The sequence below is a fragment of the Heterodontus francisci genome, chromosome 37 (assembly GCF_036365525.1).
Source record: "Heterodontus francisci isolate sHetFra1 chromosome 37, sHetFra1.hap1, whole genome shotgun sequence".
In the NCBI taxonomy this organism is placed as follows: domain Eukaryota; kingdom Metazoa; phylum Chordata; class Chondrichthyes; order Heterodontiformes; family Heterodontidae; genus Heterodontus; species Heterodontus francisci.
This window is the reverse complement of record NC_090407.1, coordinates 40,430,454-40,453,103: the sequence shown is the minus strand read 5'-3', so window position 1 is coordinate 40,453,103 and position 22,650 is coordinate 40,430,454. Positions and strand designations below refer to the sequence as shown.

Genomic DNA, 22,650 nt, shown 5'->3' with positions numbered 1-22,650 from the left:
GGAATCTTGACATTCTGATCCAGGGTCCATCTATCTGGGTGAAATGTGCACTGGTTCTAATATCAGACTTGACCTCTCCTCAATCTGAATTGAACACCCAGATTTTCAGTTCGACGTTCGTGCATCTTTTCTTGAATGTCCACATGAACACACCAACTAATCTATGAACGGACGTAAAATACCTTCTCCTAGGTGTCGGAATTTGAAGCCTTCAACTGAGGTTTCATAAGGGCCGATAGATCCACTCCTCACAACTGAGTAAACCACATCTCGTATCTCCTCATCATTGGTGTTGCCGTCAGATCCCACATCCAGCTCCACAATCACATTTTGGTCCTCTTGCCTGTAAAGTTAAACAGAAATAAATCTGAGATGATATGCCACACAATGCAGTCTAATCAGTCCAGATTGAACCCTTTGGGTCCTGGCTACCAAATAGAATAGGAGAATACAGAACTAGACAAACCAAAAGGTAAACCAACCAAGCAACAGTACTGGACTCCGTCAACCAAGCAATCAATCTAAACAAAGGATTGTAGTGATGCCTTCCTATTTTTCAAGATACTAGTCAACTGAGAAATTCCTAACCAACAGGATGCAACTTGCAACCATGCTGGTCACTGAAGATCTTTCAATGTTCTAGATTGATTGAGAAAGCACATTATTCAACATGTTAATAATATTATTTGTTCATCACTCTATAAATGGCCGCAGGGACTTGTTCCTAAAAACACAGGAACAGGAGTAGGCCATTCAACCCCTCGAGCCAGTTCCACCAATCACGACTGATCTGCATCTTAACTGCATCTACCAACCTTGATTCCACTTTCTTTTAAATCTTTGTCTAGCAAAATCTATCAATCTCAGATTTAAAAATTATTAATTAAGCTAGCACTCACTGCTTTTCTTGGGAGAGAGTTCCAAACTTCTACCACCCTTTGTGTGAAGAACTGCTTCCTAACCTCTATCCTGAATGGCCTAGCTCTGACTTTCCAGTTATGTCTCCTTGCCTTAGTCTCCCTCCACCAGTGGAAGAAGTTTCTCCCAATCAACCTGATCAATTCCTTACAAAATTCGAACAAACTCAATCAAATCACAGCTTAACCTTCTACATTCCAGGGCATACAAGCCTAGTTAATGCAATCGCTTTATAATCCAACACCCCCAGTAACATTCTGGTCAATCTGCACTGCACTGTTTCTAAAATCAATATATCCTTTCTACGGTGTGGTGCCCAGAACTATACATAGTATTCTAGATGCGGCTGCAACTAGGGCTTTGTATAGCTGCAGCTTCCTCCCCTTTATATTCTAGCCCTCTGGTTATAAAAGCAAACATTCCATTGGGCGTCTTGATTATTTTTTGTACCCAACTACTACATTTTAGTGATCTGTGTACATGGACCCCTAAATCTCTTTGGTACTCCACAATTCCTAGCTTTTCACTCTTAAAAAATACTCGATTGCTATCAAGTTGGAAAGTGCACATGTGGTTATTGGGGACACGATCATTGCCTGCATGTGTCGAACAGCCTAACGCTCTCTGCCCAGTCTCACACATGAAGAGTGACCATTCATGAATGGATTGGCGTGCTCCAACAAAAATCAGGACTATCAAAAGAGAAAGGAGGCTTCAAGGGGATTTAGACAGGCAAGAACATGGCAGATGGAATATAATGTGGAAAACTGTTAAGTTATCCACTTTGGTCGGAAAAACAGAAATGCAGAGTATTTCTTAAATGGTGAGCGGTTGGGAAGTGTTGATATCCAAAGAGACCTGGGTGTCCTTGTTCATAAGCCACTGAAAGCGAACATGTAGGTGCAGCAAATAATTCGGAAGGCAAATGGTACGTTAGCCTTTATTGCAAAAGGATTTTAATACAGGAGTAAAGACGTCTTGCTGCAATTGTATAGATCCTTGGTGAGAATGCACCTGGAGTATGGTGTAGAGTTTTGGTCTCCTTACCTAAGGAAGGAGATACTTGCCATAGAGGGAGTGCAACAAAGGTTCCCCAGACTGAGCCCTCAGATGGCAGGATTGTCTTATGAGGAGAGACTGAGGAGACTGGGCTTATATTCTCTAGAGTTTAGAAGAATGAAAGGTGATCTCACTGACTCATACAAAATTCTTCCAGGGCTCTACAGGGTTGATGCCTGGTTTGGGGTGGGGGGGGGGGGGGGGGAGAGTGGGGGAGGAGAGTGGGAAGGCGGGGGGGGGGGGGGGGGGGTCTAGAACCAGAGGGCACAGTCTCAGAATAAGAGGTAGGCCATTTCGTACAGAAATGAGGAGGAATTTCTTCACTCAGAGGATGGTGAATCTGTGGAATTTTCTACCCCAGAGGGCTATGGAGGCTCAGTCATTGAGTATGTTCAAGACAGAGATCGATAGATTTCTAGATATTACGTTATCAAGGGATATAGGGATAGTGCAGGAAAATGGCATTGAGATAGAAGATCAGCCATGATCTAGTTGAATGGTGGAGCAGGCTTGAGGGGCCAAATAGCTTACACCTGCTTCACTTTCCTATGTTCCTAAAAGGGCTAAAAAAGGAAAGGTTATAATAGCGACCCATTGTTTGTCAGGCTTTTAAAGAAGAGGTTGTCAATTCAATTTAACTATGGGGTAGCATGAAAGCAAAGTGCACTGGAGAACCAGACCCTGAGCCGAAGGGAATTTTGCCACAGGCGTTGGGACCCCGACGGTGTGCGAAAAAGCAGGTACCAAGCCCTTGCTTTCAGGCAGTGGGAGCAGCTCAGCAATTTTACCAAAGGTGGCCTCCTAACTGACCACCTGTGCCCTGCCACAGGCTCCTGATGATGGCAGCCAATCAGAGGGGTGGCAGCTTGAAAGCCTCAGCTGCACCAATGGGAGAGGTGGTTGCTGCTGAGGCATTTCGGAGACCTTGAGCCTCCAGCCGGTAATTTCCAAAAAAAACCAACTAATATTGTCGGGGCTGCAGGGAATGCCTTTCCGGTCCGCGGCCCCACTCTTTGGGCCATACAGCCTCTGGCTCTGCTAGTCCCCTGGGAGGCTGCAACGCAAGGCCGCCTCCATTAAACTGGCGATCTGATAAACTGGCCCTTAATTATGCTAATCAGCTGCCCGCCTCCTCCACAGGCAGCCAATCCACATCCAGTCCCACCGCTGGAAAATGCCCCAGTAGTGGGACTGCGTCGGGGAGCTATCCCGATGCGGCTCCCTGCTATTTTATATATTAAACCCAAGGTCTTCATAAAAATAAAAGCAGACAGTGATATGTCAAGGCAGGCTGAAATGTGGCAGCTGGACAATTTATTTTTTATAATTGGGAGTTGCAGCAAAGTGCATTGGCCGGACAACACAATAGTAGGAGATTGGATCAAAAAAAATAAATCCAAAGCAGTTTCCACAGTTTAATAAGGAGACAGGATATCAAAACAAAAGATTAAGAAAAAAATTCAAGTCTGTTACTGCAAACTCAGGAAAGAGAAGGCGTCTGTCACAGTGAGTTCAGATAGGAGGTTGATTCTATGAAGAGCTCAGGATGGTTGAACTATGACAGCAGTGAGGTGGGCAGATCTGGAGGGTGACAATGGATCTGGTACAGATTTTCTGATTAGTAAACTTGGTTTACACTACTGGGGTTGGGGACCATTGGGAGGATGGAAGGTCTTCACACCGTGTTCAATCTGTTAAGATTAATAGACTACTTCAAGTAGCAAGATCTAGATCAAGGCAATAGAGGTACAGCAGGCAAGGAGGAGGAAGCTCACGGGAGGTAAGAGTCCAGGGTTGCTCTATTCAATCTTGTGTCTGCAATGTTTCTACATTCATCAAACTGCTATGCCCTTGGAGACAACTCCAGTACAATGTCAGCCATTTTTATTTACTGGAGAGATGATAGTAATATCGAACACAGAAAAATAGGAGCAGAAGTAGCCATTCAGCCCTTCAAGCCTGCTCTGTCATTCAATACGATCATGGCTGATCATCCAAACTCAGTAACCTGTTCCCACTTTCTCCCCGTATCCCTTGATCCCATTAGCCCTAAGAACTATATCCAACTCCTTCTTGAATATATTTCATGAGTTGGCCTCAGCTGCTTTCTGTGATAGAGAATTCCACAGGTTCACCACTCTCTGGGTGAAGAAATCTCTCCTTATCGCAGTCCTAAATGGCTTACCCCTTATCCTTACATTGTGACCCCTGGTCCTGGACTCCCCCGCCATCGGGAACATCCTTCTTGCATCTAGTCGGTCCAGTCCTGTTACAATTTTGTAGGTTTCTATGAGATCCCCTCTCATTCTTCAAAACTCTAGTGAATACAAGCCTAATCGACCCAATCTCTCTTCATACGTCAGTCCTGCCATCCCAGGAATCAGTCTGGTGAACCTTCGCTGCACTCCCTCCATAGCAAGAACATCCTTCCTCAGATAAGGAGACCAAAACTGCACAGATGTGGTCTCACCACGGCCTTGTATAATTGCAGCATGACATCCTTGCTCCTGTACTCTAATCCTCTCGCTAAGGCCAACGTACCATTTGCCTTCTTAACTGCCTGCTGCACCTGCATGCTTACTTTCAGTGCCTGGTGCACAAGGACACCCAGGTCTCGCTGCACCTCCCCCTTCCCCAATCTACCGCCATTCAGATAATCTGCCTTCCTGTTTTTGCCACCAAAGTGGATAACCTCACATGATGTGAGAGCTGGTTGGTTTTCAGATGGAATTAGGGATGCTTGGGGCATAGTAAGTGACTCTGATGAAAAAGGCTCTAACTTTACAGAAACTCATAACGCTTAAAATATTTTCAAGAAAGTGCAGAGGCTCAATAAGGGATGGCTTGAAATATGTCATGGCCCAAAATGGTCGGAGAAAATGTGTGTGCTCGTGAAGGTCAGCCAGTCAGGAGTGAATATCAGTGATGCAGGAATGGACAGACATTCTGGAGATTATGTTTGGGAATATGCTTCACACATACTGCTGGGGAAAAGGGAACTAAATTTACAAAGATAAGCAATACCTCTCCAAGTTTTGCTCGTCAATTAAGTTCCAACTTGCATTGGACCCAGAGTGCGGCTTCATTATAACTTTGTCCATGCACTTTAACAAAGATACAAGCCGAGTGCATCTGTTACTGTGAGGTACTTGCACTCTGTACCTTAAAAGCCTTGTAAACAGTGAATGGCAAAGCAGCATGTTTGCCTTTGAGTTGGAACTTCTGTAATTGCATCCCTGAGATGAAAACGAACCCTGCTCAGCCTCTGCGAAGATGTTGACTGTTGGATTTTCTGTGGCTCTATGAACTAGAGTCCTCCTGCACCTCTCCAAGTGGTCATCAGTCATTCGTGAACTTAAGACAGAAGTTCAGCCAGTTTTTAACAGGTTCAGGTAGAGTGGACCAGAGAAAACTCTTGAGTCATCATCAATGGCCACACACTTGTGCTGGAGAGCCATTAGGAGTGGGAACCCTAGTCAATGTTCCCTACAGAGGCACAGAAGCTAGCTTTAGTGACTGTATGGCACCTATAAAAATAACCAACTTGTCACAAAGCAAGGACTGAGTCAGGGACCTCCCAGATCCCGATCACCTGAGCTACACAATGGATAGACTCATGAGATAACAGGAAAACCGGACTGAAATAATGACATTCGAGCTCCTGTACGTGGTTTTAAGATGTTCTTTGCATTTTTAAATTTGTATTTTGGGTAGGTAGATGTTTTTGAATCACTATTCTCAGTGTTGATGAGGCAACATCATATGATAGCGAAACGCAATCTTGGAACTTGAATCATGCAGGAGTCAGGTAAAGATTAAAACTATTCTACCAAATGCAGTAAGAAGCCAAACTATCTCACGGAGATCACTAAGCCAAACTGAATAATGCACTGATTGTAACTAGAGGAGAGTGTGGGCGTGGGTCATCTGTGGGAGCAAAGCATCTTTTTTTCCTAAAGAACATTTTGGTGTTTTGCAGCGTGGGGAGCGATGACTGATGAAATTGGAATGCTGTGGGCCTGTGGGATATTTATCTGTCTTCTTGAATATGAATGAAGTATCCATTTGTTGAAATTACACGCGGTTCCAGCTGCAGTTGCCGTTCTCCAGGCAACCTCATTCTCACTGATCCCCAGTGGAATCATCAATTATTATTCCAAGCTTTTAACCACACTCTTTATATTCCATTGTTATAATACCAGCCTCAACTGGTTAAGACTGAGAAAAAGCCATCTCTTTTTATTTTCTAGCTGTGGATATTTTGGACCATTAAGCAGAGAACAGCATGACCAGGAGTAAGGCCAACTGGTAGAATCGACTCTCCTCCTTTCCTTCTCCATGTGTACAGCAGCTGGCGTAAGCAACAGACACTCAGACCCAATTTATTCTGCTATAATAGCCCTGAATTTACACATTTCATTGGCCATAATAACCAGCACTGCCAAGCTGGGTCAACCGAAGTACTTTATAGGTCACTTTTAAGTTTAGAGAACTGGGTTGGATACTGAAGCGTTGTTGGAACCGTTGCTGAGAGAGTTGTGTTCATGTCAGATGTTTTGTTGGTATTTGCAGGGCAATGGGGAAAGAGCAGGGAAGTGAGACTAAATCAGAGCACTCAAAGTGCTGGCAGAGATATGATGGGCTGTATATTTCTCAGCCTGATGATTACAGAAATGCGTAAATACAAAGTTGATCAAATGTTCTGTGGTCCAAAACAGTTCCTGCATTGGATAGAGGGTATTGTCAGTGAAGGACAGCCAGTCAGGGGTAAATAATGAAGATGTGGAAATGGATAGGCATTCCGGAGTTTTGCTCAGCTATGCTTGAGAATCAGATTCACATATCCTTTTCCCTTAGGAGATTAAATAATTGCGATAGTATTTAAGAGAGGCTAGATATGTACATGGCTTATTTTCACTGCATGCTTTATGTCGTCAGTTGAAACAAGTTGTCTACACCTTATAGGCGACCCTTTGGTCATCACCTAATCCACAATAAATTCTTCATCACAGGCTGGTACAGCTGCGACAGTAAGCAAACAGAACAAACAGAATAAAACGACTCTGGATGAGATGACCAAAGAAAATGCAAGGTGTAAGCAGGACAGTGTATGTTAAACATCTCCAGGTCCCTGTTGTGGCCCCCAGTGAACCTGGTCAACAATTCCACAGGGCAAAAGTACTCTCAGGTCTTCCAGTGATTGGGTGATTGGTACTGATTATGCACCGTTATGTGAGCAATTAACAATTCATTGACAATGGCATCAATTTAGAAGCCAAATCTTCAAGGGACACAAAAGCAGAGGTTTGTGTTACACCAAGATGGAAGAAAAGGATATGGTCCATGTGTGTTAATAATTCTAGGATTATTTGTACTGACTCAGTGACTTCGAGATTTATGCTTGAGCTGAAAAATCCCTTTCCATCAACTGATGAACAAGCCTTCATATCTATGATAGATGTTAAGATTAATCTGGAACATTATCATATTGCGCTTTGATTTGTCCTACATTGGGCCTACAGAATATCACTTTGCCATAAGCTGAGATCATGTCAAAAAGGCACTTACTTGATCCATACCACAGTGACTGACTGGTCTCCTGAGATCCGATAGAATTCAGACTCAAGCTGTAAAGAAAGCACATTTATTAAAGGTTTAGAAGTGAGGGGAGGATGTAAAGCTTCTGTGACATTGTGTTAACTTCCAAATGTTGTTTTTGAGTAGACCATTCAAAAGTCAACCAAATGTAATCCACCTTCAGCAATTAATAGATTTCTAGATATTAAAGATATCAAGGGATATGGGGATAGTGCAGGAAAATGGCATTGAGGTGGATCAGCCATGATCTAGTTGACTTCCTAATAGTGTCACGTGACAGGATTTCATTCAATCAGCATGTTGGCTGCAATGTAGCATTCTCCATTCTTTCAGTCAGTGCACCAGCTTATGAAAGCTACAAAAGGCCAGAGCCGTAAGGCACAGACCTTGCACAGTGAATGTGATGTAATTAGCTGCACTGGGAATCCTGGCGACCAGCTGCTGATGAGTTTCACCCACCAATCGACCAGCCTTATCTCAGTTCAACGTAATAAACAACTGACCATCCATCGATAAGTTACATCATTAAAGAGAACATCAGCTGCAGTCAACCCTCAGAAGCTGATGGAATAGGCCCCAGCTTGGAAGAGACCACATAGGCGTCCAGAGCTCAGACACTGGGACTTTGTACGGGAAAACCTGCCGGACTGCGCAGAGAGGCCAGAATAATGAAGCCGCCTCATGTCCTAACAAGACCAGCAATAGGCAACAGACCATAATCTAAACGTTCTGATGAAAGGTCATCGGCCTGAAACGTTAACTCTGTTTCTCTCTCCACAGATGCTGCCTGAGCTGCTGAGTATTTCCAGCATTTTCTGTTTTGATTTCTGATTTCCAGCATCCGCAGTATTTAGCTTTTGTGTTGTTGTAGGTTCGATGTTGGTTAGCGAGCAGTTGTTGATTTAACTGTCTTTGAGATACATTTTTCTGCCTTATGGAACAATGAATAAATAAAAATATATTAAAAACAAATGATACTGGACTTTGTAACCTAAAATTGGCTGGTTTTGTTGTACCATATCATGGAAGTTTATCTGTCTGATAAACTCGTTGCTGTGTGATTAGGAGATCATATTTAGATAGAGTATTGTAGAATGTGACGAGGTCATGGGAATACTACAATGGTAAGATGCTGTAAGATGGTGCAGCTTTTTTTTGTATTCATTCAGGGGATGTGGGCGTCACAGGCCAGGCCAGCATTCATTGCCCATCCCTAATTGCCCTTGAACTGAGTGGCTTGCTAGGCCATTTCGAGGGCATGTAAGAGTCAACCACATTGCTGTGGGTCTGGAGTCACATGTAGGCCAGACCAGGTAAGGACTGCAGATTTCCTTCCCTAAAGGACATTAGTGAACCAGATGGGTTTTTACAACAATCGACAATGGTTTCATGTCCATCATTAGACTAGCTTTAAATTCCAGATTTAATTGAATTCAAATTCCACCTTCTGCTGTGGTGGGATTCAAACCCATGTCCCCAGAGCAATACCTGGGTCTCTGGGTTACTAGTCCAGTGACAATACCACTACGCCACCACAGGTGTCTGCTTGGTCTATCAGCTAGAGCTTTATAATGGCCAAGAGATGGACAACATACCCCAAGGAGAACACTGAAAACAATTACTTCAGAAACCACACATGGTAAAACAGAGGGGAAACTTTTTGGGATTAATAAAGAAATAAATGGTGATAAATGTACTACAAGGTATGAGTTACAGGTTAGCAAGGACCAGATTTGTGTGGGGAGAGGTAATTACACTGGCGTCGGTAATCGTGGACTGGGAAAGTGAGCAAAATCAACCAGAGCTTCGACTCTCGATTGCTATTCAGTGAACCATGTAGGCATCAGTTGACAACTGGGTTGCAAAGCCCCTCACAGTGGAATAGCTTTCTCACACATTGGACTGGCTATTTGGGCGAGGGCAATTAGCACCCATGGAATGCTATCCCAGCATGAGTTACTGCCTTTGAAAGAGAGTGGAGAGGCACGGAGGAAAAAATATACACAAGTTTTGGAAGAAGACAGAAATGTATAGCTGCAGCATCTCTTCAGGCCAATCAGATGCCAGAGCAAGAAGCTCCAAACAATCAAATTAGAATAGCATGAAATTAGGCCCAATCATATCCAAGAACCTTGCCTGTAGTGTCACTCAGATTGGCCCTGCACTGAGTGAGTTTGGTTAATGTGATGCTGATGCATTTCCTGCACCCGATGTCGCTGTTCACCTCCAATATTCCCCTCTTGTCCCACAATCTCAAACATGCTAACATATCTTTAATAAGCAATACTCTCAGAGATAAAGAGTGTTTCCGGGGGTAGTTTTAACTTTGGCCAATAGTGTAACAAAGATATTAGATCAGTCGCCCATTATATATCGAGTGAAAATGAAACTTGGGAGATATGTACAACAGGCAACTGATCCGATATCGTCCGTTTTACACAATGGGCCAAAGTCAAAATAACCCTGCACTATCTCACTCGCTATTTCACAATCTTGGTTCTTTGTCTCTTCCGCCAGAGATGGTGCCCAAAAGCAAGGGAGTAAAAAATTAAGCACTGCAGGGAAACAACTTCAAAAATTTGCAAACAAAAACACACGGGTTTACACAGGATCACCACAGTGCTCAAAATCTTCAACTGCTCAGCAACTTCAACCGATCTACTACACTCCTTATAAACGCAGATTAAATCCAGTAGCAAAAATCCAGTAATTCAGAATTACCTAGAATCTACAGCACTGGAACGGGTCATTCAGACCAACCATTCTGTGTCTGTTTTAATGTTCCACACAAGGCTCCTCCCACCCTATTAACATAATCTCCATTCATTTCTTCCCCATGCATTTGTCTAGCTTCCATTCAATACATCGATGCTATTTGCCTCACCAACTCCATGTGGCTGCAACTTCCACATTCTCATCACTCTCTGGGTAAAGAAGTTACTTTTGAATCTCTTATTGGATTACTATCTTATACCCATGGCCCATAGTTTTGGATTCACTCATAAGCAGAAACATCTTCTCATCGCCTACCCCAACAAACTCTTTCATAATTTTAAAGATCTCCATTAGGTCACCTCTCAGCTTTCTCCTCTGTAAAGAAAAGAGCCCTAGCCTATACAGTCCATCCTGACAGTGAGAAGAATATTAACGAGGCTCAGGTTTTAAATCACACCCATGGGGTAGGATTGTCCTCCTGTACTTACTGTGTCTATGATTCCTTCAGATACTTCTCTGAACGTTTCAGACTCAAAGTCCTCCAGCTGAGGATCGTACTCGATTGAAGTTGTGAAGTTCACCAACACGCGGTAGTACACTAAAAACAAACACATGGAAATAATGACATCAAACGTTCTGATGAAAGTTGCATCACATGACGGCCCAAAAACTGTTACAGTTTCAAGTTTTTTTTCATTTCCAAAATATACTTTATTCATCAAAACCTGTAAAAAATACATTACAAAGCAGTTCCAAAAAGCACCAAGTCAAAACAATACAAAGAGTGCAAAGGAGATCAGTTTCCTTCAATACAGGAGTGAGTTACCTCACAACCCTTCCATTTAATTTTACATTGGTCGAGCCCCTCCGTTCAGCTTGGTGGGGGGACCTTACACAGTGGTCTTTCCCCATTGAGCCTTTGCTGCGGTTGCCCCAAGCTTTAGTGCGTCCCTCAGCACGTAGTCCTGGACCTTGGAATGTGCCAGTCCGCAACCTTCGGTTGTGGACAACTATTTGCGCTGGAAGACCAGCAAGTTTCGGGCAGACCAAAGTTTTTTTTTTATTTCCAAAATATACTTTATTCATAAAAAATCTGTAAAAAAATACATGACAAACCAGTTCCAAACAGCAAGTCAAAAATTACAAACAGTGCAAAAGGTCAGTTTCCTTCAATACAATCATGAGTTACCTCACAACCCTTCCATTTCATTGTCATGCCAGATATATTTTCACATTTTACAGCACACAAAATTTTCCCGATACAGTTCGAGGGGTTTCCCATGGATCCAGCCCCTCAGTTCAGCTTAGTGGGTGGACCTTACACTGTGGTTTTTCCCCATTGAGCCTTTGCTGCGGCTGCCCCAAGCGTTAGTGCGTCCCTCAGCACGTAGTCCTGGACCTTGGAATGTGCCAGTCTGCAACATTCGGTCGTGGACAACTCTTGGCGCTGGAAGACCAACAAGTTTCGGGCAGACCAAAGGGCGTCTTTCACCGAATTGATAGTCCTCCAGCAGCAGTTGATGTTTGTCTCGGTGTGCGTCCCTGGGAACAGCCCGTAGAGCACAGACTCCTGTGTTGCAGAGCTGCTTGGGATGAACCTCGACAAAAACCACTGCATCTCTGTCCACATGCAGACCAAAGTTCCAGATCACCCTCAGGGTAAGCCAAGTTACACAACAAAATTAACCCAATCCTTTCTTCAATGTCCCATGCAGACTGCATCACCTCAAATATACATTGACCTGCACTATTGTCCTCTGAGAAGCAGAGAACCTCCCCAGGTGGTTTTCTAAAGCTCCTTTGAGGAACCAGCGGCTCCAATGTAAATCTAAGTGTCCAGTCCATCTTTCCAAGCCAGCAATAGCACCAAACGTTAATGAGGGTCACAACTCAAATTTCCAACCAATCAGCATGCCCAAGGTTGTATGCTGCGGTTTGTTCATATAGAATCCGGCCCAAAATGTAAAAAAGGGAAATGTCATATCAGGAGTACAGGTACACTGCAGAAACAACTTAATTGGAAACAGACCAGTACAAAGGTGTCGTGAAACCAACAACTTTCGGAGACGATGGCATAGTGGTAATGGCGTGAACTAGTAATCTAGAGGCCCAGGTTAATGCCATGGGGACATGGGCTCAAATCCCACCACGGCAGCTGGTGGAATTTAAATCCAATTAATTAATTAATTAATTAATTAATTTAAAAAATCTCCAATTGACAGCTAGTCCCCGTAACGGTGCCATGAAACTACTGATTGTCGTAGAAGCTCATCTGGTTCACTAAAGTCCATTAGGGAAGGAAATCTGCTGTCCTTACCTGGACTAAATGCGACTCTCGACCCACAGCAACATGGTTGACTCTTAACTGCTAACTGAACTGGGCTAACATGCCACTCAGTTGTCAAGGGCAACTAGAGATGGGCAACATACGCTGGTCTTGCCAGAGATGCCCACATCCCATGAAAGAATTAAAAAAAACTGTAATGGCCTCACCCCTCACACACGCTGGAGAAAATTTACATAGCTCTTAACAAATTCAAAATTATTTGCAGCATGAATGCCACACGACAGTAGTGGCTGGTAAACACCTAATTACCAGGTAAGAACAAACATGATTTTATCCACTGCCTCTCATAACCTCAGGACATCCCAAATGCTTCACAGCCAATGAATTACTTTTTTTATTTGAAGTGTAGTCAATGCTGAGATGTAGGGAAACATGAAAGCCAATCTGCACAGCAAGGTCCCACCAACAGTAATGAGATAAATGCCCAAATAATCTGCTTTCAGTGCTGCTGGGTGTTGTTTAAGGGATCAGTTTCAGTCAGGACAGCAAGAGAAAGCCCATGCTCTTGTTCAAAATAATTTCACGTGTCAATAATGTCTGAGGGGGGCTTGGTTTGACAACTCATCGAAGGCAAAGCACTCTCTCACCCCTGTACTGCAGTGTCAGCCTCTACTATATGCACGTCTCCAGAGTGAGGATCAAACCTACAGAAATCTTTTGCACAAGCTAACTAGCATTAACCCCTTCTCCTATTTCTCCACCCTTTGTTTAGGATTTTTTGGGAACATGTTCCTATATTAAAGTCTCTATACAAATCAACTTTATGTCCCTTTCAAATATTTTTGTGATTATCTCAAATTTGTGCCCTCTCATGACCATCTCGAGTGCAAACAATTCATCACCATTTACCTTATCATAACCCTTCACAGTCCAGCAGCTCAGTCCCAACGTATATTCAATCTGTAACATACACTTTATCCTCTTCAGCTTCTGTTCAATTTCTACATTTTTGTTGATTGACTATAAATTAAGGCATTGACCGTGTGGTGAAGGTGCTCCTGAAAAGTTTTTTCAAAGTGCCTCAGTATTATGGCGTGGTTCCTCAGCAATACTTGGTAGATTAATGATGTATTTAGATTACAGAACTGCTTCAAGTAGCCTCTTGGTCTCACAGGCTTAGGAATCCGCTCCATTTACACCAATAAAACCACAATGTGCTTACGCTGCTATGTCAGTAGCAGAGTCTGGCAGCCATCATAATAGCTTGGGAGGGGTGGGGGCCTGTGCAGGCTACAACTAGCACACAGATAGACCAGCGGATGGGTGTAGGGGCGGGAGAGGGTCTGTCTGTACAAGGACTTAATGTAGATACACGGAGAGCAATGGCTGGAAGGGAATTAGACAGTTATGTGAAAAGGAAGAATATGTAGGGTTACGGGGAGAAGGTGAGGGAATGGAACTGAGGGAGTTGCTCTTTCAGAGAGCTAGTGTGGACATGATGGGCCGAATGGCCTCCTTCTGCACTAACGATTCTGTGAAAGGTTCACATTTACATTGATGTTCCAGTCTTACTGCCCCCAGAGAAGACCTTTTTCTTTTAGGCACTCAGAAAACAATATCATCTCTCTCTCTCAGTGCTGCTGCTGATGGACAATTTATCGGAGTATGGAGCTTAATGTCCTCAGCAACAGTTACTTCAAGGGCATTCCATATATCCTCCTTACTCAAGTGCCAGGGGCTATAGCAAGTCACCATCGCTCAAGAGCTGAGGGGTCCACTTGAGATCATTACTAGGTCCCTTCACAGGCAAGTGATGAATATAATCACACACCAAGGAACAAGCTTCAAACACTGAGCAATGAAGCACAGAAATTCAAATTCTGCTTCCTTGCTCGATAATTAACACCGCTCTGTTTACCAATGACCCACCATACAAAACTATTCGCTTTTGATTACTAGAAGCAGCATCAACCAGTTCAATTGGAGCAGATAGAATTATAAAGGGGCTCGATCGGGTAGATATAGAGAAGAGGTTTCTGCTTATCAGGAATTCAAAACTAGATGCCATGAATGTAAGATTGTTGGCAATAAATCAAATAAGCAGGAAAAACTTCAGTACTCAGAGTGGTGAGAATGTGGCACTCGCTACCACAGAGTGGTTGAGGTTAATAGCATTGATGTATCTAAGGGAAACTAGGTAAGTACACATTTGAGGAAGGATATGTTAATAAGATGATGCGAAGTCAGGTGGGAGGAGGCTCAAATGCAACATAGACAAACTGGGCCAAATGGCCTGTTTCTGGGCAGTAAGAATCTGTGTAATGTTATGTGGATAAACATAGTTCCAATCACAGGATACCCAATTCTACACATTAAAAGTAAATATCAACACAGCCCAAATGGACACTGGGTTTGACTGTTCCAAATACATACAGGAGCTTCATCAAAGCTCTAACAATTGAAGCAAGACTTCTTTATTCTTGCACTCCAATTCCACGGCAATAAAGACCAACATGTCGTTCACATTTCTCATTGCTTGCTGCACCTGCATGCTAACTTTGTGTTCCTTGTACTAGTACACCCAAGACCCTCTGAACATTAACATTGACACACCTTTTAAAAAATGTTCAGCTTGTCTATTCTTACTACCAAAATGAATAACCTCACACTTCCCCACATTATTCTCCATCCGCCCACTCATTCAACCTGTCTATATCTCTTTGCAGCTTCCTTGTGTCCTTCTCACAGCTTACATTCCCAGCTAACTTTATATGGTCAGTAAATGGAAAGTAAATATCAACACAGCCCAAATGGACACTCGATTTGACTGTTCCATACACAAACAGCAGCTTCAGCTTTGTATTAACAGTAAACCTTGTGTCGTGTAAATTGAGTCTTAAGGCCCAAGCCAATTCAAAAGCCTCCGTGATGCATCTTGGATTTTTTTTTTATATATACATCGAAGACTCCATGTTGTCTGATAATGGGTACAGGCTGCTTTTACATTATAATATTGTGTATTAAAATAGCCACCAAAGTACTTGATGGAAATGTCCCTCTGCACTTTATTTCAGACACATTTTAACATAGGTAATTTCCAGTTACCAGTCGAGTGGCGAGTTCTGATTCAGAGGAAACTACCAATCCGTTGATCAGATGTATGATCATTATTTTGCCACATGGCAAAATCTCACATCGCCCAATCTCACATTGTACCTCATCACCATTTGTAAGGTGTTGACAATGCTGAGTGTATATCAATCAGATACAGGGCTTTTTTTTTAATGGATATCAAAAGGACACACTCCTCCCCATTGGCATCTCCTGTAGCTATTACTCATCGTCACTCTTTCACTGTGGCTCTTGGCTGTCAGATGTGGCTCAGTGGTAGCACTCTCATTTGAGTCAAAAGGCAGTGGGTTTAATCCTGTGTTCAAGTCAGTTCCTATACTGATGGACATCATCCATTGGAATTTGAGCACAAAATCTGATCGACGCTCCAGTGTAGTACTGAGGGAGGCTGCAATGTCAAATACGCTGTCTTTCAGATGATGTGCTAAACTGAGGCCCCTTCTTCCCTCTCAGGTGAACATAAATCCATTTCTCTCAGTCTCTTCGTCAAAGTCATTATTATAGTTTGCAAATAGCTGAGGGTCCAGCATCGATCCTTGTGGCACTCCACTAGTTACACCCTGCCAACTTGAAAATCCCTGTTTATCTGTAGTCTTTGCTTCCTGTCCATTAACCAATCCTCTATCCATGCTAATATATCACCCCCAACTCCATGAGCCCTTACCTTGCTCATTAACCTTCTGTATGACACCTTATCAAATGCCTTTTAGAAATCCAAGTATACTACATCTACTGGTTCCCCTTTATCTACCCTACTAGTTACATCCTCAAAAATCTCTGATAAATTTGTCAAACACAATTTCCCTTTCATGCTGACTTTGTCTGATCATACTACGATTTTCGAAGTGTATTGTTAAGACTTCCTGAATAACAGAATCCAGCACATTCCCAACGACTTATATCAGGCTAACTGGCCGTAGTTCCTTGTTTTCTCTCTTCTTTCTTGAGTAGCAGTGTTACATTTGCAAACAAAGAAGAGTTCAAAGCTGTGCATTTCTCAACAGCATGTCATTTGGAGGATTGTGATCTTGAGGGCTTGTTCCAATAAAAGTCAAATTGTTTAAAGCTCTAACTATTTAAGCTGTTTAGACACTATGTTCACTATTTGCCCTGTGGTGCGAAAGACTTTACGGGATTCTGTAAAAAATAAATATCAGGTCAGGTTCTCTGAGGCATGGGCTCAATCAGGTAAACTATTTCATGGCAGCCTCATCTCTGTACTGCAGTCCTTCACCAGCTCTGGGCCTCTCAACACCCTGAATGCCAGTGTCATAATGAACCATATAAGCAGTATTGTGTGGGATGACAATATCTTTTGCTAATAGGTCTTAGTGAGACGAGTGCTTGACCAGTGCAGGTCAACAAATGAAACAGAAAACAATGCTTGGGTTAAAACCATTGACTACTGCTAAGGAGATCAGTTACCAAAGATCAAGCCAAATGAACACATTTTATAGAATGCTAATCTCACAGCAGTACTTCCACTCAAAGCCAAAATATTTGGAATCATATTACAGATCGTGTTAAAATGCAAGGGCTTTAATTCACAAACTTCCTGATGTTTCCAGATTGTGGGAAAACGGCCCACGTTATATTCTCGGCCTGTCGTTGGTTTGCAGCCACTCAGCTATGGCACAGTTTCAGCTCCAAATGTTCCCTCGACAAACTCATCTTCCTTCTTGCAACCTCAAGACGCCTCATACTGCCGCCCCTAACTCCAATTCATCCTTCCCCAGGATCTCAAAACTATTGAACTTCAAAACCAAAGAAAGGAAAAGGAAAGGAGTCACAGTTGTGATGTGCACAGCAGGATCCCACAGACAACAATGTGATAATGACCAGATAATCTGCTTTAGTGACGTTGGCTGGAGGATGAATATTCGTCAACACACTAGGGAGAACTCGCCTGCTCTCGTTCCAGATAATTCCATGGGATTTCTTTTGTCCCCTAAATGGCAGGCGAGCATCTTACCACCTAGTCACAACTATTTGATGTTAACTGCAGTCTAACCACTTTGAATCTTGCTGACCTGGATTAGAAGTCAGGCCCTTCATGTAGGTTTTTCTGCAAGAAATTCCATTTTGCCCCGAATGGGAGGAGCCCTCAAATGAACACAAGACAGACAAGTGGTTCAAAAGCAGCTTTGTCTTGTCCCACAGCGAGTTTCTGATCTAAAATCATGAGTCAATATCCAGGGACAAAAACCACTGGAGGGATCAGCACCTCATCATGCACAGAAGAGATAAAAGCAACATTGCATAAAGGACTTGCAACAGGAAACTTGATTCTGCTTTTGGCAGAGAAAGCGTGTTTTGGCTGAGGGACTATATAGGTTTTTAAAGTGGATGAGAACATAATTCCACAGAATGATGCCACAATAATGTAGTTAACTGAAACACAGGTGTATGCAAAAACAATACTCAGTAGCAGGACTGATACCAATCAGCCAAGGCAGAACAGATTTGAAGGACTGAATGGCCTACTCCAGTTCCTACGAGTGAATGAAGCAATGGCTTACAATCTAGGATTTAACAGACTCTGTTCCTGGGACATGGGCATCGCTGACAAGGCCAGTATTTACTGCCCATCTCTTGTTGCCCTTGAAAAGGTGGTGGTGAACTGCCTTCTTGAACCACTGCAGTCCATGGGGTGAAGGTACTGCCACAGTGTTGTTAGGTAGGAAGTTTCAGGTTACTGAATGTGAATGATTAGCTGTACTAGAGATTGCTCATTTAGGTTTAAAATGTGGTACCTCCATGGCACACACCCCACTCTTACTGAATATAACTCAGGTTTAAATAGGTTTGGAAGCTGCAATGCTCAGTGGCCACAGGTGTCCCCCTTAGTTCTCCAACATGTATAACTCTCAGATCTGGGCTTAAATCCAGTCCAGACAAATGAAAGCTATTGAGACTCATTTCTTCTAATGCATGCACAGTGAGCAGAGAGGTGTGTTTGTGACTGCAGATCTGATGATGGACCTTCTACACGTTGCTGGTTGGTTTGGACTGACTTCAGCCTGCCTGTGACCAGACCCAAAACAGTGGTCCAAAGGCAAAAGGTCATTTAAGACGAACTGTTTGTATTTGCCACTGTTACTGGCTCGTCATTATACTGTAGGGCAGCATAAGTATACTGCCTACAATTAAACCCAGGTACCCATTATTCTTGTACACGCCTACCTGTTTCTCATTTTGCAACAAGGGAGGCCTTGAGCCCTAGGTTTTTGAGCATATATTGGGAGCATGTCCTTCACCCACCACCTTCACTTCACACACAGGGCGAAGGACATGCTCGCAGGATGTTCTTAGAAAACCACCCATGAGATTTCTAGTGATCCACAGAGAAAATAAACACCTCGGCAAGCTGTACAATTGCACAATTATTAAAACCAGACTTCATGATTTCACCGGAGTCAAGGCAGAAAACGGTGTGACACTTTATTAAACACTCCTGCACGCACCTACTCATATATTTTGCTTTTAAGAGGTGCAATAGGCAGAACTGGCTCAAGGGGCTGAATGGCCTACTCCTGTTCCTAACTTCCTATGTTACCGAAGTGGTTCAGTTGAATCACATCCTTTGCAATAAAATTACCCAAGTACCGATGACTAATCCTTCAGTTTAGCTTCATATCTTGGCTACGGAAGCTCACGAGAAACAGGATTCAGCAGCTTTGACTATAACTCCACCATTCTTTTGTTAATCGGGTTTACAGTTTTAGAAAATACATGGCTCAGTCCAACATCTGCAACATTATGACATCCCAACGCTGCAGCACACAGTCATAGTGAAAAAGTGAGACGCTGGATGGGCTAAAAATTGATAAAGAGGAGGCATAAGAAAGGCTGGCTGTACTTAAAGTTGATTAGTCACCAGGATTAGATGAGATGCATCCCAGGATATGCGGAAAGTAAGGATGGAAATTGAGGAGGCTCCGGCCATAATCCGCCAATCCTCCATAGAAATGGGAGTTAATTGCAAAGAGAAATATCGATTGCAAAAGAAAAGTGCAAACGGGATTACACCGGATAGCTGCTCCTCTGCTGTTATATTCTTGCTGTTCACTCTCTGGGGGATGGTGCTAGAGGACTGGAGTATTGTTCAAAAAAGGATGTAAAGACAAACCCAGCAACTACAGGCCAGTCAGTTTAATCACCATGGCGGGGAAGTTTTTAGACACAGTAATTCGGGACAAAATTAAGAGTCACTTGGACAAATGTGGATTAGTTAAGGAAAGTCAAGACGGATTTGTTAAGAGAGAGGGCTGATGAGGGTAATGCGGTCGATGTGGTATACATGGACTTCCAAAAGGCATTTGATAAAGTGCCACATAACAGGCTTGCCAGAAAAGTTACAGCCCATGGAATAAAAGGAACAGCGGCACCATGGATTCAAAATTGGCTGAATGACAGGAAAGAGAGAGTAGAGGTGTACACTAAAATAAAAGCAAAATACTGCAGATGCTGGAAAGCTGAAATAAAAACAAGAAATGCTGGAAATACTCAGCAGGTCTGGCAGCATCTGTGGAGAGAGATCCTTCTGATGCAGGGTCACTGACCTGAAACGTTAACTCTGCTTCTCTCTCCACAGATGCTGCCAGACCTGCTGAGTATTTCCAGCATTTCTTGTTTTTATTATAGTAGAGTAGTTTTTCCAGACTGAAGGAAGGTAAATAGTGGGTCGGTAGGACACAATTTCAAAATTTGCGGATGACACAAAACTTGGAAGTATTGTGAACTGTAAGGAGGATAATGATAAACCTCAAGAGAACTAAGGCTGCTGGATTGGGCAGAAAAGCGGCAGAATGAAATTTAAACTAGGGAAGTATGAAGTGATTCATTTTGGTAGGAAGAATGAGGGGAGACAAACTAAAATAAAGGGCACAATTCTAAAGGGGGCAGAAGCAGAGAGACCGAGGGATATATGTGCACAAATCATTGAAGGTGGCAGGGCAAATTGAGAAAGTGGTTAATAAAGCATACAGGATCCTGGGCTTCATAAACAGGGGCATAAAGTACAAAAGCAAGGAAGTTATGCTGAACCTGGGTAAAACACTGGTTCATCTGGGGTACTGTGTCCAATTCTGGGCATCACACTTTAGGAAGGATGTGGAGGCATTAGAGAGAGTACAGAAAAGATTCACGAGTATGGTTCCAGGGATGAGGAACTTCAATTATCTGTACAGAGTGGAGAAGCTGCAGTTGTTCTCGTTGGAGCAGAGAAGGTTAAGAGGAGATTTGATAGAGGTGTTCAAAATCATGAGGGGTCTGGACAGAGTAGATAGGGAGAAACTGCATCTGTTGATGGAAGGATCAAGAACCAGAGGACACGGATTTAAGGTGATTGGCAGAAGAAGCAACGGTGACATGAGGAAAAACTCTTTTACGCAGCTCACGGTTAGTATCTGGAACGCACTGCGGGAGTACGGTGGAGGCGGAGTCAATTGTGCATTTCAAGAGAACTGGATAATTATCTGAAACCAAAAAAAAAAATTGCAGGGCTATGGGGAAAAGATGGGGGAGTGGGAATAGGTGAGTTGCTCTTCCAGAAAGCCAGCATGGATACAACAGGCTGAATGGCCTCCTTCTGTGATGTAACATTCTATGATTCTAGTTACGGATATAAAAGAAAAAGGGAAACGCTTTCAAAGCCATTAACAGGAAGCTATGTTATTCACTTCCATCTGCAACATTTATTTTCCACTGGGACTGGTAAGATCCAGTATATTTAGGGCACTCGCACATGAAGCAATCATTAACTAACACCACAATTCCAGTCTGGCTAACCTCCACCATCACAATTTGGACATATATCACTGTTGCTTCAATATTGCTGGGCGAATATCCTGGAACTCCCCACCCAACACCACTGTTAGATCACCATTACCACAAGGCGGCCCATCACCCAGCAAAGGAGGGACAGTAAATGCAGCTTTGTCAGCTTAACCCGACTAACATTTGCCCCGCACCACCCTGCAACCAGTGTGGAGCTCAGAGAAACAATGAGCTAACTAATAAAAGGAAGTCTTAGTGCTTCCCTGTTGTCAGTGTGCTACGTGGTGTGGTACTGAGCCACACAGACTCAGGAAGATGCGATGTTGGCTGGTCTGTGCTGACTTGGCTGGTCTCCGTGAAGATGTTTGGGGCAGGGAAAGGGGGGTTGGGAAAGGGCAGGCTGGGTAGCAGAGACAGTAAACACTTGGTCCTGCTTCTGCTCACAACTCAGTGACCTTTGTTGGAAAGGCCGCACAGACATTGTTAAGACAGGGCCACGCTCAACTGTTCCATGGGCAAGCACCCTACTGAAGTACTGAAGGAAATGAAAGGCAGCAGCTGCCTATGGAGTCGTGCCTCAGCGTAACTCATCACAAGGAGGAGGACAGGGGGAGAAAAAGGGCGGAAATCAAATTTAGGAATCCCTTTTTAAACGAGGCAATGAGGTCAAGTCTGAAAGAAAATTCAAATTCCGTCCTGTCATGTTACTGATTACTTCAATTGTAGGGATATTCTACGCCAAGTGTCCATGCAAGAACTGTATTGGTATTAACTGTAGTCAGGTCTGAGCTGTGATCTCATGTGCTGGTAATCAGACTCCCTGAATTCATTGCAATGAGACATGGGAGGAGACTAGAATTTCCCTGCATTATGACAGTGACTACATTTCAAAAATATTTCATCAGCTGTAAAGGACTTTGGAAAGTCCTGCGGTCGGAAAAGCCACTGAAGAAATCGAAGTTTGTTCTTTCTTGTGATGCACAGAATCCCATATATTGGTCATACCACCCATTGGAGAGTGCCTTAGTTCTGAAATCGATTGCAATTTGGCTTCCAAAAGGGACTTTAACCAACGTCAATTAGGGATGCAAGTCCTATAATCGCAATTAGACAGAATTCAAATCAGCACGCTCACACCCACCCTTTCAACTGTTGACTCTCCC

At 43.2% G+C, this 22,650-nt stretch overlaps 1 protein-coding gene across 6 annotated transcripts in view; it reads right to left on the bottom strand.

The window, feature by feature from the left end:
* hspg2 (heparan sulfate proteoglycan 2) overlaps nucleotides 1–22,650 on the bottom strand; it is a 528,081-nt gene that overhangs the window by 300,102 nt on the left and 205,329 nt on the right. For all 6 annotated transcript variants that reach the window (XM_068017554.1, XM_068017556.1, XM_068017557.1 and 3 more), the window contains exons 4-6: nucleotides 10,779–10,888; nucleotides 7,546–7,604; nucleotides 183–343 (exon numbers count right to left, since the gene is read on the bottom strand). In XM_068017554.1, the coding sequence (XP_067873655.1) occupies nucleotides 183–343; nucleotides 7,546–7,604; nucleotides 10,779–10,888 (330 nt within the window). The remainder of the gene's footprint in view (nucleotides 1–182; nucleotides 344–7,545; nucleotides 7,605–10,778; nucleotides 10,889–22,650) is intronic.